Source organism: Aulonocara stuartgranti, assembly GCF_965226115.1.
Source record: "Aulonocara stuartgranti genome assembly, chromosome: 11".
NCBI classification, from domain to species: Eukaryota; Metazoa; Chordata; class Actinopteri; order Cichliformes; family Cichlidae; genus Aulonocara; species Aulonocara stuartgranti.
This window is the reverse complement of record NC_138947.1, coordinates 25,307,346-25,329,400: the sequence shown is the minus strand read 5'-3', so window position 1 is coordinate 25,329,400 and position 22,055 is coordinate 25,307,346. Positions and strand designations below refer to the sequence as shown.

The following is a 22,055-nucleotide window of genomic DNA, read 5'->3' as shown; positions in this document are numbered from 1 at the left end:
TGTGTCTCAACATTTCTAGCTTGAATAAGCATTTAATTGTCCACAGTGAGTTTTTCAGTTCACCTCTTTTATTCATTTCAATCAAAAAGGGATTCTGGTATATCCGTTTTTCTTCTCCTTTTTTTTCTCCTTTTCTTAATAGTTTCCTTTGAGAAAATGAGAACATTGCATTTTGCTTGTTAACTCAGTTCAGGAATTGCTATAATATTTCCCAGAGCAGGTGCTAACTACTGGACTACACCAAAGAACTTTCAATGCAATTTAGTATGCCAAACCCCCCACTGTAAATCAAGAGGGCGGCTCCACCTGGGTTCTTTCAGCTTCCCGAATGTGCACTATATTAACATTAAATGTGACTTTGGAATTCAAGGTACTAACCTATTTGATTTCCCCTTTTGTCACTTTTTTTCTGAGCATTGAGGTTTGAGGTTCACTGCATGTTTGACTTTCCCACTAGATGGCTCATGCACTTTCACTGGGCTGAACTTATAAGAACTTAACACAGAGTGTCTGTGTGTGAGTGAAAAAGATTACATTTCCTGTGACAGTGAAAGAGACAGTTTGACAGGTGGTGTCATCCAACCGTGTAAGGTAACAGAAAAGATGCTTATTTTACATTATTTATTCATCATTTGTCAATACACTGATTTCCCCCCCCTCTTCAATATTTGTTAACGCACAGTCTAAATGAATGTTATTTACTTTTATATTAGGTAAGCAATCAATCTAAATGGTAAATGGCCTGCATTTGTATAGCGCTTTACTCAGTCCCTAAGGACCCCAAAGCGCTTTACACTACATTCAGTCATTCACCCATTCACACACACATTCACACACACTGGCAATGGCAAGCTACCTTGTAGCCACAGCTGCCCTGGGGCGCACTGACAGAGGCGAGGCTGCCGGACACTGGCGCCACCGGGCCCTCTGACCACCACCAGTAGGCAAACATGGGGTTAGTATCTTGCCCAAGTATATTTGGCATGCAGCCAGGAGGCAGCCCTGGATCGAACCACCGACCTTCTGATTAGTGGCTGACCTGCTCTGCCACCTGAGCTACAGCCTAAAGGCAATCGCAGCAAACTACACACACAGCAGTGTTGGGGAGTAACGGAATACATGTACCGCCATTAAGTATTTAAAATACAAAATATGAGTAACTGTATTCCGTTACAGTTACCGTTTAAAAAGGTGGTATTTAGAATACAGTTACTTTGTTGAAATAAATGGATTACACGGCGGTATTTTCCTGTTTCATTTCCTGTCTCATTGAGTAACGTAACACGTTACAAAATACATTTTGGGGCATGTATTCTGTAATCTGTAGTGGAATACATTTTAAAAGTAACCTTCCCAACACTGATACACAGAAACACTCAATGCACAGACATAGCACCTCCTATATTAAAGTCTATTTAGAGCTGTAAGATTAAGAAGGTAGATGGAAAAACAAATACTGGTTCATAAAGTAATCCATTTCTTTCAGAGTTTCACAAATGTTAAACTCTCTCCAGCAAAGTGGGCACAAAAAAGCTTTAAGCAAAAGTATAGGCAAGTCACCTTGTGTCCGGATGTTATAAAAGTTTCTTTGGTTGCAGGCTGCGAAGCTGCAGACATGTTAATCTTTAAACTTTTTCTTTGCCCACAACAAAACTGAGCCTCAACACATGACTCACAATCCAAAGGGCGTGACAGATGGTGTCAAAGGGCAATTTCACGATGCCTTTAATGACAGCCCCGCAACTACCAACTTTTCTTAGCACCACTAACCACATATCACAAAGATTTATTCTGAGATTTTAATGTACTAAATCCTAAATCTATCAAATACTTCCAGAGACACTTTATTTGCTAGCTCTTGAGCTGGCTGTAGCACTGCACCATCTTCTGGAATAACCAAGTATTACACTTCATGGGTGAAAACACGAGGTTTTATGATATCACATTTTTAAAGTTTCCAGGAAGGCTTTCTACAAGATTTTGGCATGTGTCTGTGTGAATTTTTGCCCTGGAAGAAATTTCACACATTTGTTATAACAGAAGCCTCCTACTACAGGACCACACCCGAAATGAGGGAATACTTAAAGCCCCCAAGAATGGGTCGTTTTGTTTTATGCAAAAGGACTGAATGAAACACCCAAAATTAGTTATTAGTAGATGTGTCCATTTAGTGTATACAGCACTTGACTCAATTATCTGTTTTACCCAAAGTAGCAGATAGAATAGCTTTATAATTTGTTTTTCACATTCAATTTAATGTACTGTGTTAGTCCCTCACAGAAACCTTCACATGCTACTTTTAATAAGACATATGAAAGGGAAGCTTCTCTGCATAAAGACAAACACTGTCTTTTTTTATATCAATGTATTAATGTTTTATTCTAATTACAATAAACAGAATATATCAGTCCCTTATTTGTACAAAAATACCTGAAAAGGTTACAATTAAGATTTATCAGCCATTAAACTCTTTACAGATTGAAGCAAAGCACATTATGAATACAGAAGCTCTCTCTTACAAAAAGAGAAGTTACCGTTTTCTTTTTTGCATTCCCTGAAATACATAAGTTTATATTTTTATAGACAGATTTTTACTTTTACTCATTTGTACAGCCACATTATCTTGCATTATGACAATGTTATGAAAATGCACAAGAGTCAGAACAGATTGCGCCACCTTTGCAGAATAAGGGCCAAATGTCTGAGCTCCAGAAGCACACCAAAACTGCAGCTGAAGAGAAAAGCATTCATTCCTAACAGCTTATACCAGATTCAGAGTGTGAGTGTGAGTGTGTGTGTGTTTTATATGTAGTCATCAAGTGTTTATGGACAGTAGCTTTGCCATTGGTCCACATCTTAGACCTAGTTGGTGCACAGGAATGGTGGTGGGGTGTATCAGAGGCACGATCTGTGGGTACAAGTTACCTGACTGCCAAAGCTAACAACATGCTCCAACATGAGTGATATACGCTTGTCTAATTTGAGTGTGTATTTGGCGGTGCGGGAGGGGGGTTGAATCAGCTCAGGAAACCAGTATTTCAGGCCTTTAACAACAAACAGAAAAAAATACAAACAAATTATGGAAAAACCAAAAACACCGTGTTCTTTAAAAATTGCTTGTTCTGTTTGATTTTCTCCATATATACTTTAAGTAATCACAACTAGCAAATGGGTGGTGCATGCAATGGAGAAAAGTCTCAACTTAATTAAACTACAATATCCAAGTTTGTCATCATTGTGTACTCGTCTTTTGACAGATTAGTAATTTTAACATGCTTCAAGTGCGCCCTGAGCAACCCAGGTGTATTCAGTTCAGTTAGGCAAAAATATCGATAACCAAAAATACTTAGTCCACCTTCCACGTGTTCCCCAATTTAAACTGAGTTTCGCATTTAGTGTTAGTACAACCCTTACCGTTTTTATGTAAAATATAAACCCACACTTACAAAGTTCCCTGTACTGTCCCTCACATGGTAACATCTGCTACATCAAAACAAAGCCTCATTGGGGGGTACTTAACATTTTCATATTACAATAAAACTAACGGTAAGGACTCAGCAGCTTAGGATGACTTCCAGCAACTGTGAAACACTTTGTGTGATAATCCATATTCGTCCAAATCTCTGCAAGTAAAACATCAGTGACAGACTCCTCCCACATTCATACAATGATTAAAAACAGCATAGTCCTTTTTTCATTCTTAAAAAGATACCATTATTGTAATATTGTTTATTATATCCAATCTAAAATTTTTACTTTAATTTCTAAAACTCCTTTTTAACAACAATGTTGTCCTCTACCTGACCGAGTTTCCCAAAACATTTGTGGATTTATTACTTTAGTTCATGTCTATGGTTCTTTAAGGACACCACGAGAAAGCCAACTTTAGAGGTTTTGTGTTCTGGAAAATTTTGATATCTGGAATAAATATCAGAACTGTCAAAGAAAACTGAAAAAAAAAAATTCAAAGTGATCAATGCTTTGGGAAACCCAGATACCTTTCATTCTTTCATTTTTCCAGCGTGCCATCATTTGGAATGACAATGTTAACACTACGGAGGCCAGTGTGCTTTAAACATGACTTCATAACAAGACTGATGATAACAAATCATTGCTGAATAATCAAAACTAAAAAGTCAATATAGGTCATGTCATTACAATTCTATTAATCACCCTGAACAATGAATTTAAAGTAATGACAAAAAACAAAAACAAAGTACTGAACAGCGCCGAGAAAAATATCTAAAAATTTCAAGTAATCAGTCACATCCAGGTAAATAAATAAACATTTTGCTGCAACAATAAAAACAAAAAAAAGCCATTGCATCTTACATAAATAATGGTGAACACACGGAGTGTCAACATAGCGCTGCTATTCTGCATCTCACTTCTAAAATACCTTAAGACAACCTGCTGGCAAATAATAGATGGCTGTTGATGTAAAAATGGTAGAAAAAAATAAACACTCCGCAGAGATTGTTGATTCTGAACCTACTTAAGTGGAGGAAAGCGAGAGCCTCCAACATTTACGTCCAGTGTAACTTTGAGATGCCAGTTGTGCGTCATCTATAGTGGGAGTGTACGAGTCTATCCAACGAGAAAGCTGATCTATATGGAGACTCCAAACTGAAACAGGTGATTCTAGGAGCTCCATCGCAGACAAGTTTTCAGCCAAAAAAAAATTTATTTGTATTATTCAAATTGTTTTGTGTGGGACAAAAGGTAGTCACAACTGCTTCCAGACCAACTGTATGAGCTGTTCTCAGTCTGATGCTCCTATTGTTGTCACTCAAACACACATATTTAGTAATATTTCCAGTTTTCCCTCTCTGCTTACAGAGTATGTTCACTTTATCGAAGAGCAGGCTGAAGAAAGAGTAACAAGGCCGGGATAGGAAAAACGAGAAGGCGGCGATACAGGTATCACTGTTGGATGTTCTGATGGTGTACTTTTGTGAAAGGTCTTTCCTGGTTGTAAAAAGGTGGGCTGTAAATGTATGTGTGACTGTGTCTTGGTACAAGTAGTTCCAGGTAGAAAGAAAAAAAAAAGGCAACATTATGTGAGAAGTAATGCACAGAGTCTGCCATTAATGTCAGAGCACGCCAAACTGTTTTCATTGCCACATGTTTGTTTTACAGCAGTTATGAGGTCATTTATGGAGCAAAGGAGCGTCACTGTGGGACAGAGGCTCCCCACAGGATCGTCTGCATCTCTGGGGGGAATTTTGTGTTTTATTTTTTTTTTTTAAAACGAACCACATTTCCTTTGATGTGTTGGTAGTTACCTCTAGAGGAAATGCTAGTGGTTATCCTTCCCTGTGCTGTGGCAAAGAGAAATGAAGCACTGATACCGTCCTGCATACAGCTGCAATAGTATTTTTTTTTCCCCAACTGTGCCTCAATTTAATTTGACCAAAATTCACTCTTCTAGTTTGTTTTTGTGGAAGTTGCTTTAAGAATGTCTTGGAAAACTGAATTGCAGGTAGAATAGATAAAAAGCTTATGTGAAAATCAAGAGCTTTTAAAATCCAGGATGCAAAAAGGTGGATTTTGTCTTTAGTAATGATAATAACTGAAGCTGTGTGTGGGAAAAGATTTTGTACTTATACCAAAAGCTTTGTTTCAATAACCTTTAATTTTTGCAAAACTCAATGGGATTAAAAAATAGAAACCCTGGTGCCTCAAAATGTCCATGCATTCTTATGACACTAGAGGGCGATGGCACCACCTCACAGTTAAGTAATGCGCCACTTGAGAGATCATGCGGCATCCAATGCCATGCCCACTTCCACGAGTACAAAACTAAGAGACAAACTCTTAATTCATTCTGAGGACATTTGATAAAAATGAGCGAGACTCGTTTGTCCTTAAAGAGCAGAGTAGTCCGCATGAAAGCTTCAATTCTCCTGCTGATTGTCCAGTTGAAGGGGAACGGTGCTCACATTTGAGCTGCGTGGTAAAACCTCGAGGGTCCACGCTTTTCTGGTGACTATTGGTAAGAATAATGTGGAAGATTCTGCAACAGCATCGACACAAATGGCAGTGTTCATTTCTTTCATCTTCTCTTAAAACTGCGAGCCTCTGGAGTGAAGTTGTGCATCAGACTCCTCGAACCTCCATGCAGATGAAACGAAATCCCCCCCCCCCAAAAAAAAAAAAAAAAATATCAGCAGTCTCCAGCAAGCTCACAACAATATAAAAACAAGTGTAACAACAACAACGTCAGTCAATTCACCAGCTTCTTACAAAGATAAAAACAAAAAGAAACGATCAACGGGGAGATTCTTTTCATTTTAGGCAGAGTCAGGTCAAGTGTTGGGGGGCGGGGTCATGTGATCCGAAGGTGTCATAAGGCCACGACGGTGCACGGGTGTTTGAGTTTGCAAGGCAGCACTCCTCTGTTGAGCTGGTAGAACTCCACCAGCTGAATCAGGTCGGTGAACTTGGTGGCGCCGTCATCAAGGCTGAAGAAGCCTTGGCCATCCTCTTCACACTGGCGGCACAGGCGAGAGCGAACGGCAGAGGGAGGGAAGAGGTGGAAAAGACAACATCAGACTTTCCTCTTATGGATCAACAAAATAATTTGAAATGTCTGATCGGTGCATTTTTTAACATAGCTTATGAAATAATGCTTTAACCCTGAAAAGCCTGGATCATCAAGTGGAGTGATTACTGAACCTTATGACAAATTTAAAAATTAAATATCAATTTGCATATATGTGTTTTGATTTTGCCACATTTGGAATTTCTGTGCAATTTAGTTTTTTATATTAGTGCTGTCAGCGTTAATATCGTTAAAATGACGTTGACGCCGTGCAGCGGCTACATACCATACATACAAATAAAAAAATAAATAAAAATATAAAATATAAAAACACTGGTGGTTTAAAGATCACAAACACTCATAACTATGGTACACTTGGCATTACAGGGTTAACAGACTAAGCTACCATGGAAGATGCAGTATTTAACAAACGTATTAGACCAACACCCAGTGTGAGTTTTATGCCACAGCTGCCCTAAACAACAACAACAACAACTGCTTGTAATTATCAAATAATATTTTTGTTTCTGTAATGGTTAATGTAATGGTCCAAATTTAATATTGTATTTTTAAAAAAGTTGAAAACAATAACAAACATTTAATTTGGCATCTTAAGGGGAAAAAATGAGTTCATTACTTACATACCTGAACAGGAATTATACTTGATTAATTTTTGACAGAGTTCTAAAACTCTTGTGTTTACTTACTTTAATTGTGGTCTAATAGATTTGGCAAGCACTTAAATGCAGTAAAGTAAAGCCATCAGGTGCAACAATATACAAACACGCACGAGACATGTAACAAGTAAGCGAGAGTCTTACCGGTAGGATCTGGAAATGCTTGATTTTCTGGTGATGGCACAATGTGAGCACAAACGCCTTGGGATTACTCTGACTGACTCTCAGCAGAAACAACCTGTGCGACAAAAAAGGAGACGAAATGTTGTAAAAGCCTTCACTTAGTGTTACAGATTATATATCTATATAGACACACCGATATATAAATAAATAAGTGTAAAAATATATAAAGAAAAAAGCTTTGCCAGCTTACTTACCCATCTACTTGTCCCTGCTGGTGGATAATGCGGTGGGACTCTTCTCTGGTTATCCTGCCATGGAACCAGAGCTGAGCTATGTGGATGACTGCAGAGAATAACATTTTTTTTTTAAAGTACATTTTTATAAAATAACATTATATACACAGAAAGAATATGCAAAGTTAGGGAGCAGTTGCAAGTTTTTTTTTCCTGTTTTGCATTTACCTGAGCTTAGTGAGGAGTGGTGTAATGGACTGTTGGACCCCAGTATGTTCATTCGTTGAGTCCTCTTCTGAGAAAGATGCCACACAGAGACAAAACAATGTGGTTTAGTTCATGGTCTGTTTGAGCGACAGTAAACAGCAGCAATTTGTAGCTTCTTAACATAATTCTGATAACTTTAAGTGAAAAACAATCACTAAAACAGTAAACAGGCTAAGGAAAGATCAGATCAAATGTGGTGAACGCATGGTCTAATTTTAAGACTGTGGAACCTGATCATTGTCTCCTTTACAATTGGACAGAAAATGGAATTTCAGACAGCCTAAATCAAGTACTTAAAAGTCACCTTGTACATTTATAAGTTAAATGAATTTTTCCAACTAACTCTCTATAATCATCGGAGCAAACATAAACAGAACTGCAAGGATCATTAAAAAACAAAAACAAAAAACCTAACAGGTAACAAAAAGCTGAGCATCTCTCACCCGCCACGCGTGCCCCTCCTCCATGGCAGCACTCTGAGCTTCGACCGGGTTGTCAATCACTCTGCCTATCCTCCCTGAGAAATCCATTGCCACGAGGGAGTTCTCTGATACGCTCCTCTAGAGGGAGACAGAGACACATGACAGTCAAAATACAAGAGTGCAGACAGACTACATACGAAGGCAGATCATTTACCTAAACTAAGTCAGACTATATCCTTACATGCATAATCACTCCAGTAAACTTACCACAGGAGCTGAAAAGTGTGAAAGTAAAGTTTTCCTTTGTTGAGGAATCTTGTAATTCTGGTACAATACGATCCCATACTGCAAAGGAAAAGGAACAGAGTAGTGAATAAAGGCCATCAAATTACTTGCATTACAAAGAATTAAAAGTATGCTAGAAGTCATGTTGGCTGTACTGTGATGTAGGCAGTGCAGAATTACCTTAAAGATTCGAAAAGCAGTCATCCAACAGCTTCTGCTCTGTTCGTCCTCTGCACACAGCATTCTCAGCTCCTTCATATCCCCTCTGCTTTTATTAGGCTGCCAATGAACAATTTACACAATCAGAACAGAGACTACGCTCACTGCATCAAACTCTTATTTTTGACACCACTTCTATCACCATTATTATTAATTGGAGAGAGAAAGATGATATGAACAACAAAACCAAAGACAGTTCATCTGAGTTTATAACTCATAAATCACAGGGAGGGAAAAAAAAAAAAAGTTGCTGCGCTGATAAACCAGTTCCACTGAGACAAGAAACGGCACAGGATATGAATCATACTCAGCTCATAATATTTCATCATTCCACTATTTCATAATTAGATAAAATCTGTTTCATCTCACTTGCGTCTCACCTTGATGCAGAAGCCGTAGTCTGTGGGTGCGCCGTGCTGCTTCTTGCCTGTGATGACAGTGAAGATGTTGCTGTCCTCAAGGTCTGCTAGTAACTGTAGATGTCTGGGCTCCTGGAGACAGAAATTAATAAATCAAAATATCAGAGAGGAGACAGCCCGGAGGCACACGAACAGACAGAGGCGTGTGCAACTCGGCCGTCAATAATACGGAGTTTCTTTCAAGGAGATTACATTTAAGGTGGACTGTATTTCGCGTCTGAGATGAATGGAGCGAGCCGCCGTTACCTTTGAGGTTCCTTTTGTAGAACAGTAGAGCCCTGAGCGCCGCAGAAACATGTAAACCTTCTTCCATGATTTCCTTCCCACGTCCTTCATGTACAGATGCCCCTGGATTTCTGGACAGCTGTTGGTGGCTAGGAAGTTCTAAAACAGGGAGCAGGAAAATGCAAATAAATAACAATTTATTCCCTCTGTCATTTCTTTTGTAAAAAGGAGCCAGATTACATCTGAAGCCTTTGAACCCCCTGTCACTACCACAGGCAGAAAGCTGGCACCATCTGTAGGGGTATCAAAGACAGGAGGCTCATTGTGACAATGTGTGAAAACTCAAAGGCTGTCACAATCCTGATAGTGACATTTGTACATTTAATTACAAAAAATAAGAGAACAGTATATGCATAATTTACTAATACTGCTTGGAAAAGATATGTCTGTTAAACTCAAAAGAAAAACTCCATTAAAACTGTGTCCTGTTGTGTTTTGTGGCTTTAAAATGAAAATCGTGCATTTCTACAGGGAAGCCTAACTTGTCTTATAGGTGTTTGAAGAATTGGGTGTTTGTGGTTTCCATGTTTTAGGAAAGCATTTCACCGTGAACTGCAAGTCAAGTTACTGAAGCTGATCTGGAATCTGTGGCTTGCGGGTAAAGGCAAACTGTTCCACAGTACTTTTGAATATTTAAAGCATGTGTTTCCCAGTGTTTTGGAAACAATTTGACATTAGGCTTCGTGCATGAACATTATCCAAACTCTGCACAGTCACACGGAACGTTAATACAAAGAGCTGTCCCTTGGAGGCCGTTCGCTTCAGTAACTTACTCACATGCATCTTGCATAATGCCAAATATTGCAAACACCTGGAGGAGCTCAGGATTAGAGAGCGCCTTGGTTTACACAGGACTCTAATTGAGTGCAAAGATCTTGTGTTTGGAAGAATTCCGGCTCTGGAAATTCCTGACAACTCCAGCTCACCTCATTCCGATCCAGTTATTAACTCCTCTATGCAGAGGATAAGTGCGCATAACTTCTATATGATCAGCCGGACTTAAAAGCTTTCTGTGAGTGGCTACCTTGAAGTGATGGATTCCACTTGTGATTTTAACTCTGACAGCTCCATTACATGATGCAGGAGAACGCCAGCCAATCCCATTAAGATATTTCAAAAATTAAATAAATAAAAAATCTCCTACCAGACATTTTCTCTTTTTTGATATTTGTAAAGAGTATATTGGGAGTATTAGTGAGAAGCCAAAAAGTACACATGACACACATGTGGAAACAGTACTGAGAAAACATACAACAGGTAGGTGCAGATCCCAACTTGGCTAATAAAAACAAACTGAGTGTAATTACCTAGAACCCCAAAACAGAACACATGGCTCGAGGCCCGAGTCATTCTAACCAAAAGGTCACCATTTGAAAATTTTCCACTATGGAACTACGCAAATTGTTTAAATCCTATTGCAGAGACACTCAGAAGATGGATGTATGAACATAAAGATATTTGGACATTTATACACAGGAAATCCCACGAATATAAACCTGCCTCGGCCCAACCTGTCTAAGTCCTTACAGATTTCCTAAAGGATGAGAAGTCTGGAGAAAGGATCATTCAACATCTAACATGTATCGACAGCCAGCTTTTCTGACAGCCATTTACAGCATCTGTGATAAAAACATGAATAATTTCCTAACATGTACAGCTGCGAGTTGGATCTGAAGCTCTGAATATGATGATACTGACAGGCACAATTTTGTCCACTAAGCAGAAGCCACTGGACACACCCACTGCAAATTAAAACGACAGCACATATTTGTAACTACATTAGAGAAAGTCCACTAAAAAACTTCAGCAAACCTATCAAGTTTTTTCATTTTGGTTGCTACTACAGCTTTGACAAAAAAAAAGCATCTTAATATATCCGACCAGCCTCCTTCACAAAAGCGGCTCACCGAATTACCATCATAATCCTCCAGTCCACAACCTGCCCCCACCCCAAACCTCCCACAACATTAAAAAGGTAAATGTTTTAGAAGATATTTTATTTTTTGCCCCATCATTCATTCCGCTGTCTGTACATTTTAAAAGACACTGTTAAAAAAATTCAATTCAGCTGTGTTTTGCTCGTATTTCAATCAATAAAAAAAATAAAATAAAAATAAATAAATAAATAAAAATTCCCAACCGCACAAGGGTAGATCCGAAACTCTGCGTTCTATTTCTGATGGCTTAATTCCATCCATCACAAGAGCCGGACCTGTGGTGTGCGCCGAGACAGTCGTGTCAACAGGGGATCAACACTAGTTATTACTGCAGGCTCTGACGAGACACACTGTCTAAGGGTCAGAGGTGAGGTATGCCAGCTTGATTGTACAGTATGTATGTAGCAGGTGCTGACTCTGAAAACGAAACTGTTTGCGTGTTAAGAAGAGCAGCGAGACTGCAGCGTGTGTGAGCTGTACGTACCTGAAGGAGCTGAGATGGTAGAATTGCATGATTAGTTTCCTGGCACCACGCGACCATGTGCTCTGGGAAAAACGTCTGTTCAAAGAAGGAGGTGTGGAGAGAGAGAGAGGCAGAATTACAGATACTGTGACGATAATTATAGTGTCAGATTTTGTGACAGAAGCACAGGTGACTACTTTCATTATTGCAGTCTGCTGTAATTATGAAATAATCTGCAAGGTTAAGTTGGCTCAAATTTGCTGTTTTTACAGGCTCTGTATTTCAACAAGATGCCGTCACGAGTGACGTGGCAAGTAAAGAAGTGTGTCAGGAAAAATAATTACCAGGGGGTTTCTGAAGAATTCATATTTGGCATAGTTCTTCCTGAAGAGGAATCTACCGTCGCTGTTCATGGAGGCCTGGACCTGAACCACCAGCTCATGGTCTTCTAGACAGCGCTCTGAGAGGAGACGGGAAGAGAAAGTCAAGCTAATTTCACAAGCTTGGCCGAAAACATCTTCAACATCTCACAAACACCCTCGCACCAAACTTAAATAATTAAACAAGAGAAATATTAGTCATCAACATTTCTTGTAAACCAGAAATTAAACTTAAAGGGGGGAGAAAAAAAAACAAACAAAAACTCAGTGGGGTACTTTCGGCTGCTCCCTTATTTCCCAGGAGATTGCCACGGTGGATGTTTAATTTGGCACAGATTTTACGCCGGATGCCCTTCCTAATGAAACCCTCCCATTTGTACAGGCTTGGCACCGGCATGAGGAGTACACTAGCTAGCTTGTGAGTTTGCGTCTCCTTCCGTGCTCAAACCAGGAATCTTTTACAATTAGAAGTAACCGTGTTTACTACTACTACACAGCAGAGCCAGAAAGGAATCAATCGCAGTCATTTGGTCTAAATTAAAAAAAAACAAAAACAAAACATAGAAGCAGTATGATGTCATCTCCTCTTTTCCCAAGATAAAAAAGGACAGGATGTCATTATAATAATTGCAATGTACATATGTCCGTATGTTCCCCATCTCTGTCGCTGACGAGTGGACCAATCTTGATTAAACTTTGCATAAATATTGCTTAGGGCACTGAGTGCCAACATCTATATGGGATATACAAATACTTTATGCTAATCCCACAAATGTAAGTATTTGTACATCTGACAGTTCAATTAAGCACCGAATAGAATCTCAGATTAGAATGGAATCACAATAGGATTTCTCACAGCATCAAACTGTAGTGATTCCTGGCATATGTATGTTTATATATTCCCTATGTAGTATATATCCATATAAATCACTAAACTACAGATGTGCTTTATTGGTTCGTGCCCAGTGCCTCTCAGTGCTACTAAATAAATGGTTAAATCTGCGAATCAACTAAAAGTGTCCTTGAAGGAATGTGGAGTCAGAGGTCCTGCTGATTTAGAGTTTCTGATTGTGACACATTGGACCGGAACATGAGTCACACGGTTACAGCCTCCGAGTCCTGTCATGTCTTAAATTAAAGACATCCTGCCTTTTCAAGTGCATCTAATTAAATAGTGGAACTTACCAAACTTTTTGAGGACCATTAGACACCAGATCAGACAACTCTTTCATGTAAAAAAAGGAATACTCGAGAGCAATTTTTCAGTAAACTCATCTCACATTATTATCTCATTCCATGAGCCCCCTCCTCTTTACCCCCGCGGCCACAATCTCCACTCTGTCACGACTCATCTTTCTCTTTCCGTTTAATCCTGTTGCCTGTCTGATGAGTCACTCATGTTCGTGACCGTGACTCACCCTGGCAGCCCCACCTCCCCGCCTGATAGTTGTTAACCTTTGCAAACCCACTAGCAGAGGTCAGTGTTACTTATCTCAAAAGGGCCATTCAGCAGCATAGCAAGAGTGGGCAGCAGGAATAGGCACTGTATTGTTCTAGACTCCCGGAAACATCTATTCTCGTCTACCGTCCAACTGCATGTGCACACATTCGGGATCACATGCCGTGTGCTGACCCGACATAAAGCGGGGGTGCGCACGCAAATGGAGGCAGGAGTCTCACATACTGCTACAATTCAATTTCACTATATGAAAGAAATATTTAATGCACATATTACAGTGGCCGGCACCTCTCACGCAATTAAATATCAGCAAACAGCTACCGAACCGAGTTTTGGATATTAAAACGTTCCATCAAATACTTAACTGCATTTATCACAAATGCAATTTTGTCTTTTATGGCCACAAGGCTATTAAAAAAAAAAAACAACCCAAAATCAATACTTGAGGGAGAATAAAGTAAACAAATGTAATTATGGCCTGTGACAAGCAATTAAGCACATCTGTTAGCTACTCAAAAATACTGACGAGAGCCACATATATGGAAATGTGTCAGCAAATGTGTTGTGATGCATACACTGAGCTTACTTTGATTTTTTTTAAGAACACACATACAAATGGAGTGAAGCAAGTATAACATTAACAAACGGCACGCTGACGTCTCACTTACTGAAACGTCTAAACACTGGAGATGATAAGTAGCAATTCCAGACCTGAAAAGAACAGCGTTGCAGTACAGGTGTGCCAGAACAGAATAAAGGGCTCCCAGCCAAAAATGATGTCACTCACAATAAGCCAACTTAACTGTATTTGGCAGCAAGGTGCTGGCAGGAGTGATGAGAAATGTAAGCAGATCATGATAGATGGTGAAATGTAAGGTTAGAGCTTTGGGACTTTTACTTGCAGAGAACAGATCGTATTATTCCAAGTTTCCTCACCTGACAACATTAACAGCTAGCACAAAAAAATAAAATAAATAAAACTACACAAATATACTGACACAAGTTACTGGTTCATAAATTAAATGTCTTTTTTTGTGTGTTAAACCGTGTTTCTGTCTACTGTGCACTTCACTTCCAGACATGCAGCTCTATATAAAATTACACCCCCTTCTCTCCCACATCTGTTCAACTGTGCAGACATGAGCAGAGAGCACAGGCTCAACTTGTCTCTCATAAGTGCTTTATAATTGCCCCCTCCTCGGGGGTTTCTTTCCTTTTTTCTTAAACAGTCAGCTGGCCACAACCTTCCAAAGCCCCTCTTATACTGCTGAGTCTAGCACAAAAATCACCCGGACATAAATGTAAACCTCTGCGGCCTTCTTAATGCAGCACCAAGTTAAAATAGAGCTGTGTCTTTATAATGCTACATTAGTAGTTTGGTAGTATTCGAAACTAAATGTCACATTCTTATACTTTTTAGCAAATCGGGGTAAATGTTAAGCCAAGTCGGCCGCACTGCGTTACCTTCTTTCCACCTTTTTGAATAACTTCAGCAGTGTTTACCTCTAAATACAAGAAGAACATATAGTATAACACACTACACATGTCCCTACTAATGAGCAGCAAAATCATCCCCATCAGGTCAGCATCTGGTGCACTCATTGGCTTCACCTCTCCATCAGTTACAATAGCAGGTCTAGTAACAAAAGCTTTAAACAACTCCATCTGCTAACACATAACCACCAACCTCTCAAACCGTATCAACTGTAATCACATTTTAGGTCAAAATATTTCCCAACAAATAGATCAGGGCTCATAATGACAGGTGGAAGTGTCCTGGATTCTTTGTCCATTCCCATTATGATTGTTTTGTATTGTTTTTATTTGATCTTAAATCAGTCTGCCAGAGTTAAAAATATCAGGACGTCCAATATAATTACTCTGCACTGGAACTACTTTCTCAAAAATTAAACAACAATCAAAAGCATACTAAAAGAACCTCAAGATATTGATTTTAATGTAATCGTGCACACATGGAGATTAGACTGTCTTTTGCTCTCATTTAACTGCTCGGTTTTGAGCTTTCTTTTAGATATTTCTTCCCCAAATAATCTTTTGTCTCTTCTCTATTGAATGTGAAAATAATTAACCTGTCAGTACTAAAATAACCCTCCTATCGGCTACTGCAACTTTCCACACAGCCACTGCGTGATACTGGATAAGATCAATGGAATTTTTGGCTTCATGCATGCATATGCTTTCTAGCATGCACTCATGCTTGAATACACGCCTGGGTAAGAATCAGCGCCTCAACTGTCCAGCCAAGTATACGGGCATGCATGCATGCATGCATAAATATCAATGCACCTGTAACTCAGTGATTGAATTGCAAGTCTGAGCCCACCCATGAGCCCATGGGTTTCTGTGTGGGAAAATGTGCCTGTTCATGTGTGCTCACGGGTATGTGTGTCTGTGTATGAGACTGAGAATGTTTTCAGGCTTCTACAGCTCTGTTCCTTACCTAGCCCTAGAAGTGGGTGGTGTTCAACAAGTGCCCAACTGTTGTCATCCACACAATGGCTTTTATAAACCAGGAGCTGGCACAGGTCCCTGGCTGTCATGTTGGCTGGGATCTCCACAACTTTACCCATGCCGTCTTCACTGAAGATCTTCACAATCTGTGACAAGAAATCCAAGGTTTCAGTTTGAGTGAACAGAAATCACATGAAGGTAGTCTGACAAACGAAATACTAAAAAAAAGTGAGAAGAAACTTTTACAGTAAACCCATCGTGACTTTTACACAAATCCTTTTTTTGAACACTAGAGTCTAATAGGTGGGTGAAGCCAGCAATTTTCCTCAAACACTGCAATACGGTTTCTCATATAGCACCTTATGCACTATAGCATACGCAGCCTTGTAATTACGGCACACAATAGAAAAGAACAGACATTCAAAACTATACGGTAATTGTGGCGTTAGAAATAACAGATGAGATTTTCTTATAGCAACTTGTCGATGTAATACAAAAGCAAATACACTCCAGTGCATAACAAGTGTCCGCTCTTGTGAACACAAAGCCGGTCCAAATGGGTACGTACTGAACACAGCTCAAAGAGAAGTAAGCACAGTTTTAAGTTACAGTATATAAAAGATGAGGAATACGAACACTGTGCTTTCCAGCTTAACCTCAAACAAAACTGTCTTAACTCGAACTGACTGTTGTTAAATTGTTTACTTTCTTTAATAACACATTTCACACAGTAGCATCATGAACGTTGGTAATAGTACTCTAGCCAGCTCAAAAATAAATAATATCAATAAAACCCATATTTCTATTAAAAGCATGCTCGTTTGGGGAAGGTTGTAATATTTGGAGATGGTTGAGGTGGAATTTGTTTTTATTTTGTACGAAACAAAAAGGACAAACAAATTTGGAGCGCTGTTACACCTCTGCATAAAATGTAAACACATCTACTCCACTGATTGATTGATTGGTAATTTATTTCAACATGTGAACAATATACAAGTACATTTAGAAAAGAAATGAGAGAAAAAAAAATATACTATACAAATTACATACAAAAAAACATTCTGATTAATTTACATGTTGAAAGGGAGTGGGAAGAAGTATACACTTATTTAATCCCACCCCTGTCCCATAAATTATCAGTTAATATTTAGTCAGCTTCCTTACTGATATAATTTGTAATAAAAATAGTGAACAGATTTCTGATATACTATATACTATAATATCACATCATGAATTTTTTGTTTGTTTGTTTTTAAATAGAGACATTCACTTAATTTAAATATTTTCCTTTTCTTTATAGATCGAGAAGATCATATTTTTATAACTCTTTTTGAACAGTTTTATGTTTGGACATTGCTTTAATTCCATATTCAGTTTGTTCCATAGTTTCACTCCTTGAACAGAAACACAAAAGCCTTTTCTTGTGGTACGTACCTTCATTGTTTTGAAGTTACAAAAACCCCTTAAATTATAACTTCCTTCTTTCAAAAAAAACATACTCTGAATATTACCTGGCAGTTCTTTATTTTTTGCTTTGAATAGAATTTGTGCTGTTTGGAATTTCACTATATCGTCAATTTTCAATATTTCAGACTGCAAAAATAGTGAGTTTGTATGTTCCCTATAACCTGCATTGTGGATGATTCGAATTGCTTTCTTTTGAAGAGTAAAAAGTGAATGTAATGTGGTTTTATAGTTATTGCCCCAGACCTCTGCACAATAGCTTAAGTATGGTGAAACCAGTGAACAGTAGAGAATATGAAGTGATGTTCTGTCGAATACCTGTTTTGCCTTGTTTAGTATTGCAATGCTTCGTGATACTTTGGAATGATCTTTCTATATATTGCTGTACAGCAATAATGCATGAGGTGCTGAACAGCTAAAACCTTCCTCTAATATCCCATCTGTGTGAGAGCCTACCATCACTATCCAGGCGTCTAATATTAGCATTAGTAGCACTACATCTATACTGTGGATAAGCCTTTTATTCCACCACATAATCCAGGGGATTTTGACAGTCCAAGTTCCCAGAGCCATTTTTTTAATAAACAGGACAACATGTGTTAACATTTACTTGATACATTTCTAATGGCCCCCAGAGAAACTAGAGCAACCTACTTAACCTACAGACAAATGCAGCCCTTAGTAGGCTGGATTCCTGTGTAGGCTAAGCTTTCACATGTATGCATGCCTCCCACATAATATCATGACAAAGAAATTCTGTTCTCTTCCTGAGCAAATACCCAGCTTATAGCATCACAGTTTGCACAAGCCAGGCCTAAGGCACTCTGCCCATCAAAGATGTTTAAGATGAAACGCAATGGAGCATATACCCCTTTTCAAGGGTGCTGACGTATTTGGATCCTTTTGCTCTGCTCACATCTTGGAAAAGGGAAAAAAAAAAAAAGAAAAATGTCTTCGGCCTTAACAGTATTTACACATTACATTTCCTGCCTCAGGTTTAACGTGAAAGTACTTCAAAGAGAAAATGTCTTAAATTGTAAAAAGAGGAGAGGGAGGCGAAAAGAGAAATGAGACACAGGAAGAGGGGTCTTACCTCCACGGCCCGCAATAGGCAGCAGTCCGGGGAACACGAAGGCATTTTCGGAATGAATCGGCTCCCACAAACACTCACATAAGCGCACTCACTCCAATATAGTCAATAAGACAGAAAACCTCGCTGTTCTGTCGCCCTGTGTCCTCCAGAAAGAAAGGTACCAATTTGAATGCCAACAGCTGACAGTTGTGCTACCTGTCATGAGGCTAGTCCTCAAGTCTATCTGTAGACTGCAGTCTCCAAAAAAGAAAAAAGGAGGAAAAAAAAAAAAAAAGGAAAGGAAAGGAAAAGAACAAACTGTCTGTGTGACCTAATGCCGGTATGTATACAGCGCACAGGACGAAGACACTGAAGCAGTCGGCAATCGGATGGTACAGTAGAGTGCTTCCAGTGCCGGTTGAGTCTGACAACTATGCTCTGTCTCTCTCTCTCCCTCACAAAGGGTTACAGCCTCAGCCATGGGCTCTGAGGCACACTGAATCAAACCACACGCTCACTAACCAATCATAAAGCTGCAGCAGGCTGATGTAATCATTCCCACACAGACCGAGGCGCGCACACAACACACACACGCTCCCTCCGAGGCACTCAAGTAGACACACATACGCACAGTCATGCACAAACACAGCCAACTTTTTCAGACCTCTTGACGATCTGTGCTTAAGTTTCTTTTTAGAGCTCGATGCAAGAGGGGGCACGTTTGGAAAGAGTGCGGCACAGTGAAGAGGACAAAGACAACAACCCCCCCCCCCCCAAAAAAGTTTCTCTTTATTGCTCCTCTCGTTCCAAAATGTTCGCAAGTTTTTACGTGAACGTTCGGAGGCTTGTCCGTTTTTCCTTCTTTTGTGTTCACCTTCCCTCCCTTCTTACCTGCATTCCTCCCTTTATGTGGCTTAACTTTTAACTCCCAGCTTACAGCAGTAACAAGACTCATTACAGTGCAAATGAAATGAAACAGACCTGGGCTGGCACTTCAGCACTCCAACCTCCTACTTCTCCCGTAGTGGCTCGCTTTGTGCCAACATTCTTTCTCTCTAAAGAACAAAAAAGCTAGAGACTTCTGCACACATGCACACACACACATCACACCGCTCCTTTCAACTCTGATATTTAATATAGCATCAGACAGACAAAAGCTTTGACACACCCCGTCTGGGAAAGGCAAGAGGAGCTTTACCTTATCCTTGAAGTAACTTCCCCTTCCCCCCCCCTTACTTCTTCTGGGAAAAGCAGGATGCGTGTGCTTATACATGTGTGGGTGAGGTGTGATGACAAAATGAGCACAGTTCCTCGGAAGAAAGGAGGAAATAGTGGTTAAAGTGGTAGCGGGAAACTTTGGGGAGAGAGCGGGAAAGAGTAAGGCTGGGAGAGAGGGGAGACAGGGGGAGAGTGAGCGAGCAAGGGAGAAGTGTATGATTGAACATGGGCAGTGGCAAGTATGTGGGAGTGTGTGTGGGATAGGGAGAAAGAGACAGACGGATGTGAGATGTGAAGGAAAACGAGTGGGAAGCAGAGGGAAGTGAGAAAGAGACTGTCTGGTGACACGCTGCAGCAGAATGTGTAGTATGAAAGCTCTCTATTGTTAACCGTCTCTAGCCTGCACAGCTGTTCCCACACACCCCCTCACTGTCACTGCATTCACCCTCACTGAGACCAGGACACACTCCCATGCATACGTCACAGTTTGTTGGCAAGCAAGGAAAGTCCCAGGAAGGCTGCACGCATCATACATGTGATTTAATCAAACTGTTTAGTAGCGAGTTTGTTTTGTTGTTGGTTTTTTTTTTTTTTTTTTTTTTAAACCTTGCACATTAGGGCTGTGAGGGTCAACAAAAGTGCTCTTCTTTTGGTAAATTAGAACTCCTTTGCACTAACCATTTAAAAGCATTGTATCACCATCTTTGCCAATTTACATTCTATGACTGTGCACCTGTTTTATTAAGATCACTCTAAAACTGAACAAAACTGCCAAGTAAACAAATATTTTTTGAAACCATGCATGGCTGGTGGTACTCTGGTACACACACACACACACACACACACACACACACACACCTATGCAAATCAACCAGAAATCACCAGTTACTAGACTGATGGCATTTTCTCTAATCCACACAGGGTCAAAGTTGTACATACCATAGACCTCCACTAATATTATGTTAAAATCGCTTAGTAAGTTTAGTAACCATCAACAAACTCATAGCATAATTCTGGCTTGATATTTGGACACTCTTCTTGGCAGAATTGAGTTAATTTAAATTGGTTGGTTTCCTGGCTTTTAAGTACAGTCCACAAATTTTGCAACAGGGTTGAAATCAGCTTTTGAGAAAACTACTCAAGAAGCCTAATGTTGAGTGTTGAGATTGTTGTCTTGTTGGAAAAACCAGTAGTGTCAAGGTTTCGACCATCTACCTGCTGATGTAAAGTAAAGTTGAATAATTATGATTCCATCTACTTTTTGCAATTCCATTAGTGTCAAAACAGGCCCAGAACATGATGCTTCCACCACGCTTAACAGTCAGTACAGTGTTTTTAGGTTTGAAAGCCTCACATTTACTCCTCCAAACATACCTTTTGTCATTGTCGCCATATGGCTCAGTCTTTGTCTAGTCTGACCAGAAAACTTCACCAAAAAGCATTTGTCTTTATGATGTGGGCAGCTCTAAGTTTCACTCAAACTTTAAGGTTTTTGGGCGTTCCCATTGTTCCGAGTATTGGTCAGTCCATTGAGTGCTGTCCAACAAACCCTTACCTGGCATAGAGAAACTTCCAGTTGTAATCAATCAATCATGATCACTAACGGCATTAATAGACTTTGACCTTGTCAAGTTAAGACATCGTAAAACCGTCAGCACCACCTAAAAAATTCAAGTGAATGCATGTCTATATTTGAGCCTGTGTTGCTTTCTAGACACATGATGAAGCTAAAACTGGGATTAACTACTGAAAATAATAACCAGCATCTGCAAGAACAGCATGACTTATTGTTGGAAAAGCATCTGTTTTTATGTTACTAAAGAACCAACACATGGACATGTTTCACTGTTAAAACAGTCAGGAATACACCAATGAGCTACGAGAGTGTGTGGCTTGGTTTGAAAGTAAATTTTCCTTTTCTGTCATACCTTAGTGTTCATAAAAACAACATACAACTGTATGACCAAAAGAAATTTGTGCATATAGTAGAAAAGAGGAAGGAAAGCTTTCAGAGGGCCTCTCAACCTCTGTGATGACTCAGGTCTGATAGCTGCCCCGTGATGCAATCCCCCAAAGAGAGACTGAAAGCTTCTAGCAACACACATATACACAATCC

At 39.5% G+C, this 22,055-nt stretch overlaps 2 protein-coding genes across 4 annotated transcripts in view; both read right to left on the bottom strand.

Annotated features, from left to right (window-relative positions):
- Window positions 1-1,765, bottom strand: part of ddc (dopa decarboxylase) — a 28,887-nt gene extending 27,122 nt beyond the window's left edge. The window contains exon 1 of the mRNA XM_082552858.1: window positions 1,561-1,765. The gene's annotated coding sequence lies outside the window, so the exon portion shown is untranslated. The remainder of the gene's footprint in view (window positions 1-1,560) is intronic.
- Window positions 1,766-5,223: 3,458 nt separating this feature from the next.
- The window catches only part of grb10b (growth factor receptor-bound protein 10b), a 71,628-nt gene continuing 54,796 nt past the window's right edge, over window positions 5,224-22,055 (bottom strand). For 2 of the 3 annotated variants that reach the window (XM_082552854.1, XM_082552855.1), the window contains exons 6-17: window positions 16,175-16,331; window positions 12,219-12,334; window positions 11,896-11,970; window positions 9,436-9,573; window positions 9,151-9,261; window positions 8,732-8,830; window positions 8,534-8,611; window positions 8,288-8,404; window positions 7,806-7,872; window positions 7,599-7,686; window positions 7,366-7,459; window positions 5,224-6,493 (exon numbers count right to left, since the gene is read on the bottom strand). In XM_082552854.1, coding sequence (XP_082408980.1) covers window positions 6,347-6,493; window positions 7,366-7,459; window positions 7,599-7,686; window positions 7,806-7,872; window positions 8,288-8,404; window positions 8,534-8,611; window positions 8,732-8,830; window positions 9,151-9,261; window positions 9,436-9,573; window positions 11,896-11,970; window positions 12,219-12,334; window positions 16,175-16,331 — 1,287 coding nt within the window. In that variant the 3' untranslated portion in view covers window positions 5,224-6,346. The remainder of the gene's footprint in view (window positions 6,494-7,365; window positions 7,460-7,598; window positions 7,687-7,805; window positions 7,873-8,287; window positions 8,405-8,533; window positions 8,612-8,731; window positions 8,831-9,150; window positions 9,262-9,435; window positions 9,574-11,895; window positions 11,971-12,218; window positions 12,335-16,174; window positions 16,332-22,055) is intronic. The other variant, XM_082552856.1, reaches the window with a different exon arrangement.